The sequence below is a fragment of the Manis javanica genome, chromosome 3, assembly GCF_040802235.1.
Source record: "Manis javanica isolate MJ-LG chromosome 3, MJ_LKY, whole genome shotgun sequence".
NCBI lineage: Eukaryota > Metazoa > Chordata > Mammalia > Pholidota > Manidae > Manis > Manis javanica.
The window spans coordinates 7,555,919-7,577,630 of NC_133158.1; the positions used below are offsets into that span (position 1 = coordinate 7,555,919).

Here is a 21,712-nt window from a genome sequence, read left to right on the forward strand (position 1 = left end):
GTAATGCTGCGTAACAGGGCTGGCTTTCTGTGTCAATTAGGAATGCTCTTGGCTTCAAGTAACAGAGCTCAGCCAAAAATGACTTAAACAAAGAGTGTTCATTTTTATTTACAAACGTTCTGGAGAGGATGGCTGCTGTCATTGGCTTGGTCAAATTATGGTAAGGTCAATGTCTCAGATTCTCTTGGCTTTTTTCTCACTGGTGCAACATAGCTGCTGTGGTTCCAGGCATCACATCCTCAATCAAGGCAGGAAGAAGGGAGGGGCTGGGAGGTGTTACATATGGCTGTCTCTTTTATCAGAAAAATATAGACTTTCCCAGAAGCCCCTGTAGACTTCCTCTTAAATTTCACTGGCCATACCTGGTCACATCGTCATCCCAGGTTACATGTGGGGCTGGGACAGTGAGAATCTGGATTTATAACCTCTACAGTGAGAGTGGCCAGAGAGGAGGAGTTGGGACTGACCGTTGGGCTGTGAGAGAGGGTATCTGTCATGGCTCCACTGGACAACGTGGCACTTCAAGCCCCTTCTAATTCTGGGGCATTGTCTTTATGGCTTGCCCCTTCCATGGAGCATCTCTGGGGACCACCGAGTGAAATCCCAAAGCATTCCCTTGGAGGCCCTACTCCATCCTAGACCCTCTGTCTGGCATCTCTTTACATGTCCATATAAAGAGACCTCCCGAAGGCAAGTTCTTTGGGGAATTCTGCATCTTTAGCATTACCCTCACTCGGCTGATATTTAAAACACTGTCACCGTGTTCTTACCAAGACAGTCACATGCAGAAGCCTTTTAGAGCTTGACTTACACACACACACACACACACACACACACACACACACACGCATATCTTGTTTACACCCCTGCGCTGGCTCCACACCAGGATGACGTCTTTAGTCACCTTCAAAACACTCGGGAGGAAGACCAGGATGGCCCCCTTTCTTCCTGCAGGTCCTGCCTTTGGTCCAAGAATCAAGCAGCCAGCTCTGGCAGCTTTGGGGGGTGCGTTTTCTCACACTGTCCTATCACCTTAAGTGATGGGTTCACAAAGCCAGAGGCAGGGATTTTATTCTTCAGGGAAAAAAGAAACAGGCCTGGTTTATTCTTTAGAACTGGGATAGGAGGAGAAGATTCAAACATCTGGTCTCGCGAGGGAAGGGAATCTGAAGAAGAAGAATGGGTGAATTTGCTGCAGTGGCCGAGGCGGTGGAACCCGTAGGGGGTGGGTCTCCGGTGCTGAGCTGGACATGGGGGAGGGGCCAGTCTGTAAGGGTGGCAGTGGGGTTTTCAAACCATTGTTTATATCTCCAGAAGCCTACTAGAAATCACTGTATATTTATTCTCCATAGGCTTTAGGAAAAGGTAAAAAAAAAAAATCTCTTTTTTGGCTAGAGTTGCATTGTAACAGTATAGTAAGAAATGTGGATTGGCAGTTGTATCCATCTGCAGTGGAAACAACAATCACAAAGCCAGCACAATTTGCTAGACAAAAGTGCTCCTAGGCCCAGGGTCCCTGGATGGGTGGATAATAAAGCCCTTGGGGCTGCAGAGGGGGGGATCCCCTAGGGCAGAGGTCCATGGGAGCTGGGGATACAGTTGGCTTCAGGGATGATGTTTCTAGTGTCTCGACCTGGGTGCCCCAGCCTTGCTGCTTACAGCGTGGTCCTGAGACCAGCAGTCTAGGAGTTTGTTAGAAATGCAGACTCTCAGCCCCCATCCCAGATCTACTGAATCAGATGCCATATTTAAACAAAACTCCCAGTGATTCGTAGGCACAGTGAAGTTGGAGAAAACCTGTTCTAGACTTCTGGAAGCAGGAAGGCTGTGGCCCTGGCCTGTTGTGGTTTCCCGGCACAGACAGGGAGAGCTGTGCAGAGGAGATAGCAGCACGGGTGTGGGGGAGAGGCTGGCACCCTCCAAGAAGCTGTCTTTGTCAGTCCTGCTCACTCGCCATGACTGTGTGGGCCGCCTGCCCTCCTCACCTAGGACGGGCTGAACCGGGACTGTTCTGCCCCGAGCTGGCTTTCAAGGCGGGTGTCCGGAGCTGCTCCGTGCAGCTGCCCCACCCCTGGCTGCAGGCAAAAGCGCAGGCAGGAAAGTTCTCTGAGACCTGGGAGCTGGGTTGCCCAGAGAAACAGGGCCCCATGGGACCTGGGCAGAATAGAGGTCTTGTCAGGACGAGGAGGCGCCTTTCCTCCCTTCCCAACTGCGAGAAAAATCTCGGCAGGGCTCAGAAGCCTCTCCAAGGAGAGGTGCCTTGTGAGAGTCTTCGTAGCAGTGGCTTCCCCGTGGAGCAGGAGGGATAAGTGCTCAGAAGGAAAAGCCTGGGAGCTTAGGGGCCCCCAGCTTCTGGGGTGATGCATTTTTACAGGAGCAAGAATGAACATCATAGATCTCCCAAGGTCCAGACCCCGGGTTGCCAGATACAGGAGGTGGAGGAGGGTGTGGGGCCGGAGGGGGGGGCTGCCGGGGGCTGCTGCTCCAGCGGCCCGCTCTACAGTGCTCTCTCTTCACTTGTCAGTGTGGCGATTCTCCGCAGGTTTTCCCTGACTTTAATGAATTCTGGGGCGTGGTCCTCTTCCTTTTCTGGTGGCTTTTCCAGCTGAAGGAGAGAGAAGCAGAGGTGTGAAGTGGGTGAGGCTAGAGGAAGTCCTGTTCTTGAAAGCCACTAGGTTTGGACCAAAGGTTCTTGATGGGGAAACAGAACCAGGGGTCAGTTTTGCCACCAGCCTGGTAGCTGGGGGGAACTGGTCATGAGACTAAGTTCTTTCTGTGAAGCCTTGTTCAAATAGCTTACTTCATCCGGATCTCAGGTTCCTCATCTCTTAAATGGGGACACCACCTGGCTTGTAGGACAGTTATGAGAATGAAATTAGAATCAGGATGTAATAGGTTGGGTTGATAAGGAAACTGAGGTTCAGAGAGGGGAAGTCATTGGCCCAAAGTCACACAGCAAAGTGAATGGCTCAGTGAGGACTCAGGTCAGGGTGGACTTCTGGTCCAGTCCTTATTTTGCTCAATCTCCTCCCTCTGTAGCCACACACAGTTCCTCCCCAGGCCAGGAGACAGTCTTGGAGGAGGCAAGGACCAGGGCTGGGTGTCCCCACCCACCTGGTTCAGCCTCTGCTGTCGCCTCAGCAGCTCCTGCTCAAAGGGGCACTGCAGCCGCTTGGCCTCCAGCTCCTCCTTCTTCTTCTTGATGAGCTGGTTCCGCCGGCGGTGCTCCAGGACACGCTGCAGCTCCGGCTTGCTGTCCACGCCCAGGCCTCTGCGGTGGGGGGTGCTGTCAGGAGACCCCAGCTGCCCCCCACCCTAGTCTCAGGGCTGTACCCTGCAGGGACACCAATCTACACCATTATCTCGTACAAGACTCCTGGCAGCCTAAGAGGTGAAACCATTACTGTCCCATTGTACAGAGAAGGGAAACGAAGCTCTTGGGGCTCAGGATAGCAGTCCAAGTTGCAACTAAGAGGGGAGGAAGGAGGATTTGCACCCAGGCCTGTCTGACTGCAGAGACCTGGCTTTATGTTATTTCTGGTTATTGTCTCAGGATAGGTTCTGGAGTGGAATGGCTGGGTAAGGCCCTTTAAAAGATTTTGGAAACATTCCCATCTGCTCCTTAGAAAAGGTTATCCAATTTGTACTTCTGTCATCAGTGTAAAGAACGTCTATTTCTCCCCACTGTCACTATCCACTTGGTTTGTATTTGAGAGTCTGGTAGTCAGGAAATAATAACTGGTTTCCATTTGTGTTTCTTTGGTTATTAGTCACATGGAACAGTCTTTGAGATGTTTAACAGAATCTGGGTTTCTTCTTTTGTGAACTAACTACACCTACCTTTTGTTCATTTTTTTCCTTATGAATTCATCAGAGATATGTATATGTTAACTTTTGTCAGTTGTTTACATTGCAAATATTACCCTGATTTGTCTTTAGGCTTTTTGTTTTAAAAAATTATAGCAATTTTTTTTTTACATTAAAAGAGGTGACTCTAAAAGGCAATCAGAGAAAATACTTGTGACATACTAAGTGGGAAAGAAGACAACATGAGCATACAAAATGCTGTCTGTGGGAGGGTCTGCTGCACACAGCTGCAGTGAAAATCCCAGCCCACACCAATACCAGAGCCCGCCAGTAGAGGGCGCCGTGGGACGATGTGTGCCACCCCTCCTGATACTGCTGAGCAGGGAAGACGCCTCGGCTTCCCTCCGCCCATCTCTACACTCCCTCAAGTACTGAGTCCCAGCCCAGCCACCTCGAGCCTGTCTTTCTCACTGCATTCCCAGGCCTCTTTGCCCTGCTCATAACCCCTCCAGGATTATGACCCCCGCTGCCTGAGACCCTCCCCAGGCCCACATGTCTCCACTATCTGGGCTCCAGCCACATTGCATTGCTTGTGTTTCCTGTCCACTGGTTTGTGCTCATTCCTTTGCTGCGAACCTTCTTCCCTCCACCTTCTTGTCTGGCTGAATGCTGCCCACCCTTCAGGCCTTAGCTGAGGATCACCTCTGTGAGGTCATCTTGGACCACTCCCAAGTGCCTCCTCTGGGGTCCCAGGCCCATTTATGCCCCCAGAGATCACTCACCACACTCCTGGTTACCCATCCATCCCCTCTGGGAGGGCAGGAACTGGGTCCCCTTCCATCTGTAAAACCTCCTAAAAAAACCAGGTCTGGACACTGTGCCTGGCACGTAGTAGGTACTCAGTAATTGTATGTGGAGAGCAGGCATGAAGTAGGTAACTGGGTGGGGGAACAGGGCTTTGGGGACTGGACTTTCATGGTTTTTGCAGGTGACCATGTGGAGCACCCTAGGCCCTCCTCAACCTCCCAGAGCCCCAGGATGAGGGCCGGGCCTGCTGCCCACTGGGGCACCTCCCAGGTCCCAGCAGGTCTGCAGAGGTGCTTGCAGGTGAAGGCCGTGAGCCTCTTCCCACCTTCTGTGGTTCATGAGCAGCTCTCGGTGCAGCTCCTGGTGGCTGCGGGAGGCCTTCACCGGGTTCAGCAGCTTCCTGGGCTTGATGAGCTCCGGGTCCCGCTCTCTGTACTCGGGCCGGGCCATCAGGCCGCCGATGTCTGCCCGCTCCCTCTGGATCTCTGAGTACATGGAGGCTGTGGAGATGGGTGTGAGGGCTGGTCAGGGCTGGGGCCACGATCTCGCCCGTCCCCGTGGGGCACAGTTGGAAGGGAAGGTTTTTGGTGTTTGAAGGACCTTGCCCACCCGCAACTGTGCGCCCTGGGCAAGCTCCCCCCGCTTCTGAGCCTTAGTGTTCTTCCCTATGAGATGGAAATAATCAAACCTGCGCACGGTGCTGTTTAAGGATTGGAGATGGTGTTTGTAAAGTGGGGGATAGAGATAAAGAGATACTAGGTCACAGAATATGGGTTGACAAATGCATATGATTTTGGCCTGACTTTGAAAGAAAACCAATTTTCCCTCCTATGACAGGAATTATGTTTGAGTTGCTGCTTTTCAACGAGCTTGTATCAGAAAAAGAAAAGATGTTTTAAAAGAGCAATAAGTACTTGTTCAAGGTAATTTGGGTAAATGCAGTGATCAAAAGAAAATATCACCCCTTATCATCCAATTTCCCTATTCACACTTCCAAATTCCCTTGTGGAAGCATCCAGCTTCTCACTTCCTCCAGATCGAAGAGGAGAGAGAGCATGGCATCCCCAGGACTGCTGTGTCAAAGGGATGGTCGTCTTTGATGCAGATGTCTGCTTTTCCATGGCCTCACTTCCGCCACCGCAGTTTGAAATTTGTCAATTTTCTTGAATTTCAAGCAGAAGGGCTCCCTTCTCTACTTGGCTCCATGTTCTTGAAATGCCCAACAGCAAGTAAGGGTGGAGGAGGAAGGAGAGAGGGCAAAAGAGACAAAAAATTATTAAGAAAAAGTCTCATGCATAGCCTGGTCATTAGCAGCTTATAGTAATTAGAGTGAAAATTTAGGCACTGGCCACCTTCATGAGTCCTGCTTTTCTGAGGCTAAGCCTTTATTATATGTTGGGTACTGGCAGTGTCTGGTCTGGTATGTAGTAGGCACTCAATACATATTTGTTGGTAATTGATAATAAAACCTTTATGGTTGTACAGATGAGGAAACTGAGGCTCAGAGAGGTTGTTCTTGGGAACCAATGCCTTAAAGTATGTGGTTTGCATGTGGCAACTGAGGGGGTATGTCCCCACCTCACACACCATGCTTCAGTCCCCCTTTTGAGGACCACCAGGTTGCCTATGGACAGACCCTCACTTCTTCCCCTCTCCCTTCCCCACACAGGGAAGAAGATGAAAGCCATTCTTTGCCTGAGTGGAGTTTTATGGACAATCAGAAATTCTCCAAGTTAACCAGACAGGGATGATGCTCTGTGCAAAAACCTAGAAGTGGGTAATTGCTCAGTGGGGTTGGAAAATACAGGAGGGGATTTGATGAGTGTAAATTGCAAGATGACATGTCAGGGAATGCAGGCACCAAAGGGAGAGAGAGAGAGACTGTGCTTGCAAATGGTGGCATACCAGACACATGTTTGGCATTTCTATTATTGCCCATCACAGGGTGCTGTTAGGAGGAGGAAGTGAGACCGCGTTTGTAAAGGTGCTGTGGAAACTAGAAAAAGTGTTAATTATTATAAGATATTTTGGATGCAGCCAGATTAAGTGTCAGAGTACAGAGACATATCTGCTAATTTTCTTTTCTTGAATTCACATTCTCAAAACTGTTCCTAAATTGAGAATTTTAATTAATTTCCTTTCTTCTCCTCTGTTTTCATAAGACAGTTTGTTTTCAGATTATATCCTTCCTCAATTTTTGGTCCTTGAAAAATGACTATGGTAGTATCTGGTAGCTAGTTAAAAATGGATTCTTCACAAACAAGATAAGCAGTCAGCTATATCAACTCCCTCCCTCTTAAAAATGTGGATATTTTCCTACTCTGCAGGACTGTGAGCCAATGCATTAGAGTCCCCTGATTCAAGTTGGAGTTTTGGGCATTTTTTTCCCCTTCTGCTGCCTATTCCCATTACAAAGTCCTACCAATCCTGCATCTGAGTAATTCTCAGCCAACTCTTTCCTTCCTGTGTCCTCAGCTCTCATCCTATCCAGGTCATTAGCATAGCACACTTAAATAGTTGCTGCAGCTCCTTGGTTATTTGTCCTGCCTGTAGGCCCTTTGTTCCCCACACTTTCCAGAGCTTCATAATTTCCATTAGTCACACCCTCTTTAAAACAATGAAGTGTATGTTGCCAAAGCGATAAGGCAGGAAAGCTGTATAACTTTAGAAAAGGAGGAGATAGCTGAATTAATATTTGCAAAAGCTATCACTATATACCCAGAATTCCCAAAATGAATTAGCAGAAAAGCATTTGGAATTAATGAGAGAATTCAATAATGTAGCCGGGTACAAATGGGTACAGGTACACAAAAGCAAGAGTTCCTGAATAATAGGAATAACTGTTGGAAAGTACACAATAATAAAATCATTAATTCACTCTGCAAAATGTTTGAGTTTCTGTAATTTGCCAGATGTCACGGTAAACACACTGGACACATAGAGGCAAAATAAGCAAGCAAGGTCCCCACTTTCAGAGCTGATGTTCTACTAGGGAGGCAGCCAGTAAACATGTACACAAACCGATAAAAATAACTAATTACAAACTTCAAGGATCCTACTGAAGGAACCAGGGGGACTGGGATAGACGCTAACAGGGAGACCCACCTTCAGCCAGGTGCAGGGGGAGGGCCTTTCTGAGAGGCGACACGTAAGGTCTGATGGTTGAGAAGGAGAAAGGAGGCTGTTTGGGGCATAGGGAAAAGCGTGTGTGACTCATGTACCTTGAACAAGCTTGGTCTGTTCAGGGAACAAAAAGGCATAGTGTGCCTGGAGTGGCGTGAGTGTGCGACAGGGAGAGTGTCTGGGGTGAGGGTGGATGGGTGGGTTCAAGTCAGGGAAAGGTCGTGTCTGATTTGATTTTAAAAAGGTCATTCTTGCTGCTGTGTGGGGAAAAACTGTCATCAGCAGGTTTGGTGAATTTTTTATATGACTTTGGTTTCTCTCACTTTCCCTGGGCGGTCTCTCCCTCCCATTAAATTCCAGAGGGAAAACACCTGATTGGCCAGGCTGAGAACCGATACCCCATAGCTTGCCAGTTAGTAAATGGGTTGGCTGCCCCAGGGCCAGGTGTCCCTGCAGTATTAGGACTCAGTGATGCAGGGTCACACTTAGGAGAGGGGCCCTGCATTCCCATTTTCCACTGCAAATTATGTTGCCAGTCCTGCACCCAGGTCCAGTCACTTGCCAGCTCTGGTTCACGGATCTGCTCCAGGCCTTTTCTTTTCTTTTTTTTAAAATGAAAGCAGTGGGGGATGGTGTTTCCCTGAGATGAGTGAGGGTGGTGTGGTGGCTGAGTTAGGGAGCCTGCAGGATCTGTCTGCTCTTCAGCCCAGAGCTGCAAGCTGGGAACACCACTGCCTTTACCAGGTAATATGTTGAACTCCAGAGAACACGCATGAGATCCGTGGACAAGTGTGTCTGGGGTCCCCAGGGCCCAGAAAGCTGATGAGCCGGCCTTCCTGCTTCTTAGTTTAAAGAGGATTGCATGTAGAGGAGCCTCTCCTAGTGCTGGAACGAAAGAGGCTGCTCCATAAGACGCAGGTGCTAGGCCAGGAAAGTCTGGGCTCCTGGGGGTCAGCTGGGCCTCCTAAGGTGAAGTGGGGTCCGTTCTCAGGCTGCTGGGTGTCCTGAGAGATCAAGGTTCTCAGGGAAGTGGCCATGAGGGGGCAGTGAGGTGAGGTAAGGTGAGTGGTAGGTCATCTCCCAAACAGGAAAAGATGATGAATGCCCAGAGGAAGAACTGGCAGAGGAGAGAGCAGGCCAATGGAGGAGAAAGTTAAGTGGCTAGTGAATATCCTCATTGGTTGTCAAAGAAATGCAGAATGGAGCTTAGGTGTAGGGACACTGGAACCATTCAGACTCTGCCCATTCTTAGCCTTGGGCGAGTTTACTTCCCCCTGCAGCAGGAGTCACCAAACTATAGCCTGTGGGCCAAATCCCAGTTCTGGAACGCAGCCATGCACACTCATTACTCATCGTCTATGGCTGCTTTCTGCTAGAACAGCAGAGCTGAGTAGGTGGAATAGCTGCTCTTGATCAGTTGCAAAATAAATGAGGTGGTACTTGCCTGCTGCTTGGCAAGTGCCTGGCACAGCGTCGAGGACTCAATAAGTGCTGCCTACCAGGGCACCATGTACTGCAAGGCAGGTTGTGCACTGCACAACTCCAGGGCCTCACTCCTGCAAGTTAAACCATGAGTGGCGCCCTGGAATTGCCACGTGCATTAGCTGTTATTAACAATTGCTATTAATAAATCCCATTCCTAGCCTTGGATTAAACTTCATCATCCTCTTTAAAAACTGCATTGGTTAAATTAGTGGATCTTAACCCTGGCTGCATATTGGCATCACCACTGGAAGTTTTAAAAATACCAATGCTTGAGTCCCGCCCCAGGGTTCCTGATTTAACTGGTCTGGGAGGCAGCCTGGTCTTTGGGATTTTAAAAAGCTCCCTGTGTGACTGCAGTAGTCAGCCAGCTTTGCAAACCCTGGAGTTTAAAAAAATCTCAAGCTTTGTTTTGGCCTGAGTGATTCGGCTGACTGGTTGGCCTGGCTGTCGTGGGCGGGGCTGGTTAAGGTCACAGGACTTAGCAGCTGTGTGACCTTGGGTGGGTCTTTAACCTCCCGGACCCTCCTCCTCTGCAAAATCATGATACTGTGAAGATTGGACAAGCTAACGTCCTGGGCTTGGGGTAGAGGCAGCTAACGGATGATAGCTAAATCGAGTGTCTTGCACGACTACAGGATGGACAAATAATTCCCATAATATGCAGATTGTGGGACCTCATCTTTGGGGATAGGTGGCATCCGTGGTGGGTAATAATAGGTCTGAGGAGAGGTTGTGAGCTTCTCCCTTGGTTCTTCCCTGGTTCTGCCAATGATCCAAAAGGTCCCTCAGCTCCTCCCCAGAGGCTCTGCAGGACCCCAGCACCAGTCCAGGCAAGGCTCAGCTGGGCTCTCGAAGTGCTCCCGGAATGGGCTCACCAGGCCTCTGGTGACATGCGTGGCTAATGTTAGGGTTTGAAATCAAACCCTGGCCCCCCTCCAGCTACAGTAGAATAATAAGGAGAGACGGAAGGGAAATGGCATTGATGGACACCCAGGTCCCTGTTCTTCCTAATAGCTGTGGGACCCTAAGCTAAGGCCTTGATGTCCCCTTCATCTGCCTTCCACTTCCCTGGTGGCTCTCGTTCCGTCTTTGATGGCATTAATTATAACAAATGACATGGGAGCCAGTAAAGCAAAGCGGTTAAGGCCAGATGTTTTTGAGGAGACAGACTGCGTTTGAATCGGTGGCACCTTTTGTAGCTGTGTGACCGTGACCTTGGGCAAATAGGTGAACCCCTCTGATCCCCTGTATAGTGGGGATAATGGCAATACCATGGGCTGTTTGAAGGGTGAAATGGTATCATGTGCATGATGCGGTTAGCCTGGTGCCTGGCAGAGGAATGCTCACCAAAGGCCAACTGGGGTCCTCCTGTCCTGAGGGGACCTGTCCCAAGCATTTGACAGCAGAGGATGGCTCACTCTCCTCTGTGTGGATCTCACAATGGTCCTGGGAGGCAGCCAGTGGTACTATTTTATTATTCCCATTTTGCAGATGAGAAAACTGAAGCCCAGAGAGGTCAAGTTACTTGCCCCAGGATACAGAGGATAAAGGGCAAAGCCGGGGCTTTCGGATTCCAAGTTCCTTGCTCCTTCTATGACTCCACCGTCTTCCAGGTGCAAAGCGTCTTTCAGTCAACAAAACAGGCTTACATCCCTTTTCTCTCTCAGTACTCAAGAAACCCCAATGAAGAGGCAGTGTGAGCCCATTTTATAGATGAGAAAATTGCAGGCCTGTAACTGGAGAACTCCTGGCTTATATGAAATATAAACTCTCACTGGGGAGCCCCAGCCCAGGCCCAGCAGCACTGGGCTTCAGCCAGATCCCACAGTCCTGTCTGCCCATGGGCTGCTCTTTGATTAGGAGGGGACCCGCTGGTGACGTTCCTTCCCTGGGACGTGGGTCAGAACCCTCACTCCTCTCCTACCCCCTGCCCTTGTTTCTCATTACTGTTCAAGCTGCTGGGTTCAGAACACACCCGGGACCTTCTGGGTTCAACATTTCATGGGGTGGAGGGGTCGAGAAGAAGAGAGACTTTTTGAATAACAGCCGGCAAAGGAGAAAGAGGCATTCAGTGAGAGTGACAAGTGTGGCCCCTGGATTTCCCAACCCTTCTTGCTTTTTCCCTCCTGATGGGGAAAGTGCTCATTTGTATTTCACTGGCCAGCAACCGGAGAACAGTGTATCTCGGAGCCACAGCCAGATCGCCCAGCAGCCCATGGCCGATGCCTCGAAGCCCCTGAAAGAGCTCCTTGTCTATTTGGATGCAGCCTCCCCACCCCATGAGAAAATGACTCAAGACCAGCTTCCTGGACATTCTCCTTGGGTCTGCTGTGGCCTCCTTGTCTGTGAGGAAAGGTCTGGACAGCATTCGGGGTTTTGAATCAATCCCACAGCAGTGTCCAGGCCGGAAGTGGAAGTCATTAGCAAGGTTGGTCAAGGGTGTTGTACGGCTGATCAAGGAGCAAGTGTCAGCAGACCAGATATTCCTGCTGGCCCACTGGTAACTTGATGCCAGTCACTCTGCTTGGCAGATGCCACCGGGGGAAAGATCCTGCCAGGTACTTACCACCACTCAGGATCCAAGCCACCGGAGACACAGGTACCGGGCCGCCTCACAGCCAGGAAACCACCCAGATTTGATAGCAGTTCCAAAAAGCGCCGCACCCAGTCCTACAACCCAATCTAGACTTGCCTCCTTTGCGAAGTGTTAAAGCCACACCCACCAGAAAGGCGGGCGTGTAACATGTTAGTGTGCGCTCGCCCTGTGCCACGCACTGTGCTAAGCACCATGAAATTCTGGTAACAGAGGCGGTGGGTGCTATTGGTATGCCTTCTACAGAAGAAGAAACTAAGGCTTGGAGGGGGCATCTAATTTCACACAGCCGTCAAATGAGGGAGCTAGAATCTGAGCTGAGCTCTGCCTGGTGCCCATACCTGTCTTCCCTGCAGCACCCTGGCCTTTTGTCCATCAGTTATCAAGAGAAGTAAAACCATGTTACTGAGACAGTGGGCTTAGCTGAGGTCATGTGCATAAATTCAGATTCACCCGAGGACTAGGAAGACCTGATCAACAAGAACGGAGGGCAGTATCTGGGCCTCCCCTGCTGCACTGTCTCCTACCCTCTTCCCAAACCCAGGGTGCCAGGAGGCACCCCCAGGCACCCCACAGATGGGGGGCAATGTAGCACGAGTACCTCAGCCCAAACAGCTCAGCCTCCCTGACAGCTGCTCCAAGGCTGCCCGCCTTCCCCTGGCCCCCGACCTCGCTCCATAGCAGGTGGAACAGAAGGAAGAGAAATGGTCTTACTTCTGAGCGGCAGCGTGGGGAAGGGAGCCCTGGAGCCCAGCTCCTCAGTTCACAGGGAAGTCCCAGACTGGCAAGGCCGCCTCTGAAGGGCGGTTCTTAAACCCTAGGGATCGCAGGCGGCTGAAATGTGCCAATGAGTGAGGCAGCTTTGCATTCCTCTTTATTCTGGTATCAATGAAAAGGAGCTGTTACTATAGTAACAAGTATTTCACTTGGTGCTCAGCCACTTCCACGAGGCGGAACACCGTGTCCAAGCCACATGCTTGAGAGGTACAAATAAATACCTATTTTGTCAGATTGTTGAGGAGTAAGGAACATGCCAACTTTGTTCTGAGCAGTCGGCTCCCACAGAGGCATTTCCCTTGCTTCTCACGGGAGGGTCAGTGCGAGTGCACTGCCGCACCTCCCCGCAGGAAGGGGAAGCCCAGCTTCCTGTGGCCTTGCTGATTCTTCAGGAGAAAGCGGCTCTGGGGTGCAAAGGGAGGGGAGCCGCGCTGGGTTAGTCCTTGGTCGCCCACTGATGGGGCGAAAACACCATACGCAGTATTTACTGGATACCCTGAACTTTGTCTGAACTTCAGAGGGGAGGCAACAGGCTGGTGTGCAGGAGGGAGTCGGGGAGTGGGCGCTGCAGCCCAGGGCTGGAGTGGGCCCTGTGGCAGCCCCCGCTCAGCTTGGGCACCAGCCTTGGCATCTGCTGCATTTGTCAAATACGGAGAATAGCAGAGTGGCTGGGAGATAACAAGGATGAGGTGACTTTAATGAAGCCACAGAGTCCGTGCTCAGCAGAGAGGACTTTTCCTGCAGAGAGGTCTGGACCTGATGTGACCTGGAGGCAGGGTCCCAGCATGTGGCACTGGGCCTGGCACAATCTGTGTTCTGTGCATCTGATGAACGTGTGAATGTAAAACAGAACATGTGCAGGTGCTGAAGACTGCCCAGGAGCTAATAGGTGATGGAGGCATTCTCCTAATTTCAGAATCACATTCACTTGAAAACTTGGAAGTGTTTTCTAGCTTGTACCATCATCCTCAGTCCCCCGGCGAGAAAGCTGGCATCTACCAGTTGGACTTGGCCCCTTCCCCACCTTTACATTCTCATGTAGGGTCTTGGTTGGCTGGAAGGCAATGAGGACGTACAGCAACCATGAACAGGGGCATTGAAAATGCAATTTTTGTCCTCTTTGGCCTGTATTACTCATTTAAGCAACACTTATTAAGTACCTACTGTGTCTACAGTGTGAACAAGACAGACCGTATCCTGGTGCTCAAGTAACCTGCCTTTAAGCGGGGTTCAGACAAAAATAAGGAGATGAACAAGATCACATGAACCTGTGATGACTGCTCTGACAAGAGTAAGACTGGGCGAGGTGCCAGGGACTGGCTGGGAGCTTCAGGAGGGGGACACCGAGGAGGGTCCGTTCTAGGGAGGCCTGGGAGGTGAGAAGGAGTCAGCAACGTGAAGACTGCCCACCTAGGAGCACATTCCAGGCTGTGGGAAGAGCTAGTGGAAGGCCCCAGGGTGGGAGTAAGCTTGGTAGGAAGGGGAAGGCCAGTGGGCTGGGGAGTCGGGCACAGGGGCGGTGGGAGACAGGGCTAAAGAGGGGCAGCGTGCCTGTCCTGTGAGCCTCTCCCAATGGCCACACTGGCCATTCCCAAGCTAGTTACACTTAGAGGGTCACAAATTCTCAGGTGTAAAACAATTTTCAGGAAACAACGTGTGTTCCTTTCTGTTCCTTCCTAAATTCTGCTTCTCTTGAGGTACTTTGATTGATAGCCTCTCCCAGCTTCCCATCCTGCTGTGGCTTAAATTCACTTAATTCTGGTCAAACCACCCTTCACTGACCCTGGTCCCCACCTGCATGTTGTCCTGATGTGAAAATGACTAAGTGGGGCATATCCCGGAGCCCGTGGTGGCTTGTCTGAACCAATCTGCTGCCCTCTGACAGTCTGAGGAATCAGAGGGGCCCCAGGACAGGTGGCCTGCTGACTGCTTCTGCTCAACCCCTGGTGACAGAACTCCGCAGTCCCGCTCACTTCGGAGGAGCAGACTCTGAACCCTATGCCAGCAGTGACCTCTGTTCTCACTCTGCTTTCCCGTTATTGGAAGGCCCTGATGGCAGCCCCAGAGCAGTCGGGAGCCAAGGGGAGTCGGGCAGGAATCCTCCAAAACTGCATGCCGTTTCCCCAGGCAGTTGGGACTCACTGTGCTTCCTCCCCTAAAGCTCTTCTGAGGTCCAACCTGTGTACAAACCCACCAGGCTTCACCTGCAGGGCCACCAGTTGAGGGCAGGGGCCTCACCTTGTCCTTAGTATTCCTGTCCTGGTATCAAGGTGCTCAGTGACGGCATTGACTTGCAGACTGCCCCTGAGGTTCTGCCGGCACCAACCTGCTGCGTGTGTGCCTATGTGCACATGGAACTGTGTGTGCCAGTGGGAGACCAAGCCACACCCCACCAGGAAGAAATGATGCTAATACCCCTGATGCGATGCAGTCAATAGCATGACTATTGACCTAAAAAGATGTCCACTACGTGTTTGGCGAAAAATCAAACTGCAAAGTCACATGTAGCATGATTTCCCCCCTGTTTTTTCAAGATAAAATACATAGAGAAGCACACAGGAGGCATATACATGGAACTGCTAACAGCAGTCAGTTCTAGAACAACGTTATCTCAAAAATGTCCTTTGTAGCCATTTGGAATGAGTGTTAAAATGGAATTGCTGGGCCACGCTCCTGAATTGCTGTATTAGAAACTAGGAAGGAGTGGCCTAGGAATCTGGATTCTTAACACATGCCCCTGGGGATTTGTTTGTATTTGGGAGTTTGAGAACCACTATTCTACGGCATAACAATACAGGCCTTTCTCCTTTATCACCTTTCTGTAATGTCTGTGGCTTAAAAGAATCTTTGCCAAGCAAACATTGCTTATGCTATTAGAAAAAAAGCAATAAGATCAAACATATGAGAAAGAGGAACCTTTTCCAACCAGCTCTAGTGATGCTCACGTTAGGCTCAGTCATGTCCATTTTGCATACTGGAAAATAGAGGCCTTCTGGGCAAATGAGCCTTGTTTGGGAACGTATTCCAAGTAATGGCTATGTTCGAGCTACGTTCGAGTCCAGTAGCCGTCTTGCCTGTGCGGCTCTTGCTGAATGCCTTCCCATTCTCTCCCGGGAAGGGCTCTGGAGTGCCAGAGGCTCAGTACCGTGGAGGGCTGAAGGGGGACCCAGAGGCTCAGCACACCCTCCCACGCTCCCCTCCCGTCCCTTTGAAGTTTGTTTTCTTGTAACTAGAGGAGCCAGAAGGAAGGGGTTCAGTGAAGATCAGGTGGGGCCTTCATGAGCGGGGGCTGGGAACTTTTCTGTGTCTAGAGTGGGCTGGGGCTGAGGCTTGCATAGAAAAAAACTCCAAAACATCTTTCCTGTCATTTTTGCCCCCCTTTTCCCCAAGCCGACAGGCGCCTGGAGCCCCTTATCTGGGCTCACAAATATCAGACAAGAGGTTTCCATGGCAACTCAAAACTTCCTCCTAACCCGTATTCAGTCTGAATCTGCAACACCCCTTTTCAAGGCCCCAGTGAGGTTTCTGAGAAGCCACCCACAGAACAGCCTGAGGCTCCAACCTTTCCCCCACCCCAGCATGCTGTGCTGAAAGGGCATGGTGGGAGAAGCGGTATTGGCAGAAAAACTTGTCATGGGTTCCGTGGAGAGATTATAAAAGGAATGAGGGTTGTCTTTACAACAAGCTTGAACCAGGAAGAATTTACCCGGCAGAGGGATTTCAAGCATGAAAACAAGAGAATGTGAGGGAGTGGGCAAGCCCTGAGTCTTGTTTCAGAAAGCTGGCCCTCAGCCCAGCTGCAGTGGGCACGCTGCATCTGGTCTCTTGGCTGCCGAAGGACCCTGGGGTGCCCCCCACCCGCAGCGCCTTTTAACTCACTTGTAGCCAGACAGAAGATGCACAGGGGATCTAAGGATGGGGAAAGGGATGTGAGTTAGTGCGTGAGTGGGTGTTTGTGTGTGTGTGGAGGGGACCCTGGGCCGACCATAGCTGGCCAAGCCAAGCAAACTGCCCTGATTCCTGGCTGTGGGGGTGCCAGATGTAGTAAATAAAAATGCAACAGGCACAGTTAAATTTGAAATTCAGATAAACAATGAGTAATTTTGCATTATAAGCACATCCATGCAACATTTGGGACATAATTACACTAAGATAATATTCGTTGTGCATCTCAGATGCAAATTTGACTGGGCATCCTATATTTTATCTGGCAGGCAGGGGTGGAGGCTGTGGCTGCCCCTCTGGCTGCAGGGGAGCACAGTGGCTGGTGTCCGCAGGCCCCTGGGGAGGTGTCCTTCTGTCCCTGCTGCAGAGAGATGGTAGCTCCAGACAGGATGTAGATCCTGAACCTCAGGTGTACCTTCACTACAGCACTGCATGGCTGACCAGGCATGGCCAAGCATTAGTTCTCCCCAGCGGTGACCCTTCTAGCTCAGTGGTTAAGAGCATGTGCTCTGGTGTCCACGCAGATACCACTCCCGGCTTGGCTGCTGGACAGCGAGGTGACCTTCAACTATTCTGTTTCCTCATCTCTCAGGTGGGTTTGAGGATTAAAGGAGATACAGTGTGGGAAGCCCTTCACACCGTGTCTGTCACAGAGTCTGGGCTCCAAAGTGGCAACTTTTATCTTGATAAACCATGTAAAAGCATTAAAGATTTTCATCCAAGTGAGATTAAAGACTAGCATCAGTACAATGTCAGCAATGTAAAACACATGCACACAACTGGGCACACCAACTATGCATAGCAAACACTGGAAAGAGACATCCTCAAACTATTTTCAGTGGCTGCTTATGGTTCATGGGATTTTTGATAAGTCTTCCCTTTTTTGTTCTCAATATCCCAAAATATTCATGGTGAACATGTACTACTTTAATGATTTTAAAATAATTTGGGATGAAAGTGTTTCTGAGGGTGTTACATTACTTGGTGCATGACCTGAGGCTACTGTAAATGAAAATGGCTGCTCCCTGTGGTTTAATTTTCTAACCCCCTCCTTGGGGGCTTCTGAAGGGGAGCTTGTTGCCGCTTCCCTATTTGGCTCCCTCTGCTCCTCACCACGGCTCTTCCTTGTGTGAGCAGCCAGTGTCCTGGTTGCAGAGGGTCTGAATCTCAGCTCCGCCCGCGACTGGCCGTGTGACCTTAGACTAGTCATGTTACCTTCTGATCCTCAGCTTCCTTGTGTTTAAAATAGGATCCAGCACTGCTTACCTCCCTGAGAGGAGGTATTTTATTCATCAGCACGTCGCTGTGGCTAGTGCATAATAGTGATCACTAAGTATCGGCTGAATGAATAAATGAAGCCGATGAGATGATAGGTGTATAACATTTGGCAGAGAGTGACAATAACAAATGACCAACGTTTGTCATTATTATTATTGTTCTCAGAAGCTATGCTGATAGTGGCATAGATGGGCCTAAGTTTGAAATGTGCTTTCTTCTGCTTAGTGGGATAGAAAAGTTCCCTTAGCAGGACCATGGGCAAGCTGCTTCAGCAGTGTGAGCCTCAGCCTCATGTATTAAATGGGATGACGGTCAGTAGTGACCTCGTAGGGCTGTGAGGACTGACTGAGCCCGCCGCACAGTGCCTAGCACAGTGGACGCGCTCCCTCCACAAGGCCCGGGCGTCTCTGCTCCCTTGGGGGTTTATGGCTACTCAGTTCAGTGAGCAGGCCTGCGTGTGGCCCCTGGAACGACGCTGCCGTGTCTGCTCTCCTGGATGTCAGGTTCCTAGCTGCAGCCCCACGTTAGAGGGCACACAGGGTCTTCGGATTGGCGATGCCTCCTCCTCATATTTGCAGTTTGATAGGAACTGGGTGGGAACACTTAGGAAGAGTGCTTTGTGGGGAGATTGCCGGAGCTGGGATTTGAAATCAGATCCATCTAATTACGGAGCGCCTCCCTGTCCGCCTGCCCCTGCTCAGCCGGATTTAAGACCCTCCTTCAGGAAGGCGCCGCCAGGCCTGAAGCCGCAGCCAGTTCTTGCTCTAGGGGTTAGAGAACTGTTGTGTCAATGCTGCTAGGCAGGGGCTCCCCCGCAGGATCTCCCCGGGGCGGGGCCGGGCTGAGGAAAGCCGGCAGCCCCAGAGCGCCGACGCCAGGCCAAGGGCTCCGCTCGCCTGTGCTCCCGGCTCCAGGCGGCCGCGGGCAGGACCGCTGGGCGGGGCCCAGGTCCCCGGACCCTTTCTGATCATGTTCCCTCAACCTGCAAGAGCCTGGCATGGGATCGATTTTCATCTTCCCTAACCTCTTCTCTCTCCAAGCATCAAGTCCCGAAGGAAACGCCCCACACGCTTACTGTGGCATTCTTCTTCTTTCTACATCCCCGTTTTCCAAATTATTTTTACATTGACTATATACTGTGTGTTTTGTTCTCCTAAAAAACTCATTGTCCCATTTAGAAAAGTAATCTGTACTTACTGTAAATAAGTAAACAAATAGACAAGTAGGAGAAAAACACTGGCCATGCAACAACCGTCCTCAAAAACGACCACCGTGTTTCCTTGCAAGTCGTTTCCCCTTTCCGCACATACGGACAGAAACACGGCTCCTGACCTTCCTGTAACTTGCTCTGTCCCCTGTCCCTCTCTGATGCCATGCCTGGCTGGGCACCAGAAGGCCATCCCCGGCGCGCCGCCGGTCTGCTGCTGCTTTGCGCCCGCCGCGCGCAGTCCGGCCTCCCCCGTCGGACACGCTCCCACCTACCCGGGCCGCAGCGCCCTCGGGTCTCTGCCTGAGACTGGCCGGGAGGTGGAACCTCGCGGGGCTTCTGTAGTGTGGAAACTGAGTTCGAGTGTGTGTGTGTGTGCACACGCGCTCACATATAGGAATAAAGCAATATATCTAAAGGCAAAATGAAGGAAGAAGAAATGAAAAAAAAGGTGAAGAACAAAGGGGAAAAAAAGTAAAAAGAATGAAAGAAGGGAGGAAAGAAGGACCGGAGGGGAGGAAGGCAGAGCCGTGAAGGATCGAGGCCCCGCCCTGCTTTGCTCGCGGCCTCCCCGCGGCGGGGCCCGGGTGGTCGTGCCCCCACTTACCGGACCTGAGCAGCACCGCCCGGTAGAGCCCGGTGGCCTCGGCCGGGCCCCGCGCGCGCTCGCCCGGCCTCTGCGCCATGAGCCCGCGCGCCGGACTGCGGAGCCGGCACCGCGGGAGGGGAGTGCACGGCGGCCGGTGTCCGGAGCCCGAGCGCCTTGGCCGCGGTGACGTGGCCCCAGGCCCAAACCCCGCGGAGGATCGGGTTTCCAGGCGGCCACAGCGTCGGGTCCCGCGGCGCCGCGTGGGGAGGACAGGGGGCTGGGACAGGCATCCCCGCCCCCTGGCAGGATGCGGGCGTTTGGCGGAGGGACTCCTGGCCCCAGGGCTTCTGAGGCCGAGGCGAGAACCCCGTGCCCTGATTTCCAGCCTTGGTCTCCTACCTGCTCTTCTCCAATTCCCTGGTCACTGGCCTCGTCGAATGCTGCAAGCAGGCCTGAGATTCTTCAGCGCTGTGTCGGGGATCAGACCCCAGGGCCACCAGTGAACAGCTGTGTGATCCCCTGATTTAATTACGTAGCCTCTGGGAGCCTCAGTTTTTTCATCTGTGAAATGGGGATGACCACAGTGCTTATCTGCAGCGTTATGAAGGTAGCTGAGATCCATGTGCATGTGTGGATGCCCTTAGGACAGTGGCTAGCGCAGAGCAAACACTGTATACCAGGATTTTCTTTTTTTAAAAAGTATTCCAAGGCATCCTGGAGTGGGTCCCACTGAGCAAGAGGCTTCACTGGGGGAAGAAGTTTGTGAGAGGCCTTTGGGACTCCACAAGATTGATTCTCTGCCGGCGGAATCCCTTTAACAACCAGAGATGGGAGGACCAACCAAGAGTCTAAAGGTGGAGGGGCAAAGTCAAGATAATTTTGATGATCCACTACTCTGTGTGTGGTGCTGTGCTAAGTTTCTCCTAGAACAAAAGCTAATGTTTATTGTGTGCTTTATGTCCTGTTTCATCTTTGCAACCTTAGGAATTAGGATCTTTTAGCCTTCCAGTTTTACAGGTGAAGAAACTGAGGCTCAGAGAAGTTAAGCAGTTTCTCTGAGATCACATAGCACAGAGCTGAAATACCAGCTCAGGTTGGTCTGACCTCAGACATGAGCCACTGCTCTGTTATCTCATTTATTCTTTACAAAAGTGCTATATTATCTCCAGTTTAGAGATGAGGTCACTGAGACTCAAGGAGTTGAGGTGGCTTGCTCACGCTCGCACAGCTAGTTGGAGGAGCCATGCCCCAATCCAGTTCTCCAGTCACAAATCCAGTGCTCCTGAAATCTGAAGACCCCTGGAGCTGTCCTGGGTACTGGGAGGATTCTGTGCAAAGCTGTGCCCACGTGGCCAGGGAACTGGCTCTTGAAGCCTTGGCCACACCACCTCCCTCTGCCTCTATGTCCTCTTACTTGGTTCCTCCAAAGCCGACTTCCAGCCAAGTCCTCGCTGGCTGGCCCTTGGCCACTGCCAGGCTCCTGCTCTGACTCAGGGGTCCATGTACTCCTCTGCTCCTCAGGATCCAAGTGACACACTTTGGAGACAATCTTTGGGGACCCCACAGGTTGTCTAGACTAATCATGTCTCTCATCAACATCCAGCCACAAGTGCCAGGCACAATGCCAGGCATTTCATTATCTCATATTCAGTCTTCAGAGGATGCGATTATATCCACTTTACCATTCATCTCATTAAATCCACTCTTTGATCAAGTATGGTTATGCCCCTCTTAGAGATGAAGAAGATAAGGCTCAAGTGACTGGCCCAAGGTCATTACTAACCTAACTAGTTAGTAATGGAGCTGGAATTTGAACCCAGATGTGCCAAAGCTTTTGCTGCAGGGAGCAAACAAAGCCAGCTGTTGAGGAACATGGGTGTTCAGGAAAAACTGTAAGGAAAGTGCTTTGACAGAGCTGCAACGTTTAACTCTGATCTTACCCCTTAGGAATTCTAGGTGGGTCTGACCTACCTGAGCCTTTTAGTGTCTGCTCCTTATTGTCACTATGAAATAGGACCTGAGGAGAGTATTTCTGTGAACAGAAAGAAAGTAGGTGGAGGTGAGGACTGTGTGTTCCTTGGCAGGGGCAGGAGTGATGTGA

General features: G+C 51.1%; 2 protein-coding genes across 15 annotated transcripts in view; one reads left to right on the forward strand and one right to left on the reverse strand.

Annotated features, from left to right (window-relative positions):
- The window catches only part of KCTD6 (potassium channel tetramerization domain containing 6), a 201,523-nt gene that overhangs the window by 43,388 nt on the left and 136,423 nt on the right, over positions 1-21,712 (forward strand). The gene's annotated exons all lie outside the window — the stretch shown is intronic.
- FAM107A (family with sequence similarity 107 member A) lies at positions 80-19,788 on the reverse strand. Of its 8 annotated transcripts, none has more exons than XM_037019291.2 (5): positions 19,630-19,766; positions 5,642-5,823; positions 4,940-5,114; positions 3,115-3,271; positions 80-2,605 (listed from the first exon to the last, which is right to left on the reverse strand). In XM_037019291.2, the coding sequence occupies exons 2-5, from the start codon at positions 5,733-5,735 to the stop codon at positions 2,498-2,500; spliced, it is 534 nt and encodes a 177-aa protein (XP_036875186.1). In that variant the 5' UTR covers positions 5,736-5,823; positions 19,630-19,766; the 3' UTR covers positions 80-2,497. The 8 variants fall into 8 exon arrangements, with proteins under 8 accessions (XP_036875186.1, XP_017512259.1, XP_017512260.1 ...); XM_017656770.3 differs by lacking the exon at positions 19,630-19,766 and adding an exon at positions 12,530-12,681; XM_017656771.3 differs by lacking the exon at positions 19,630-19,766 and adding an exon at positions 11,789-12,506.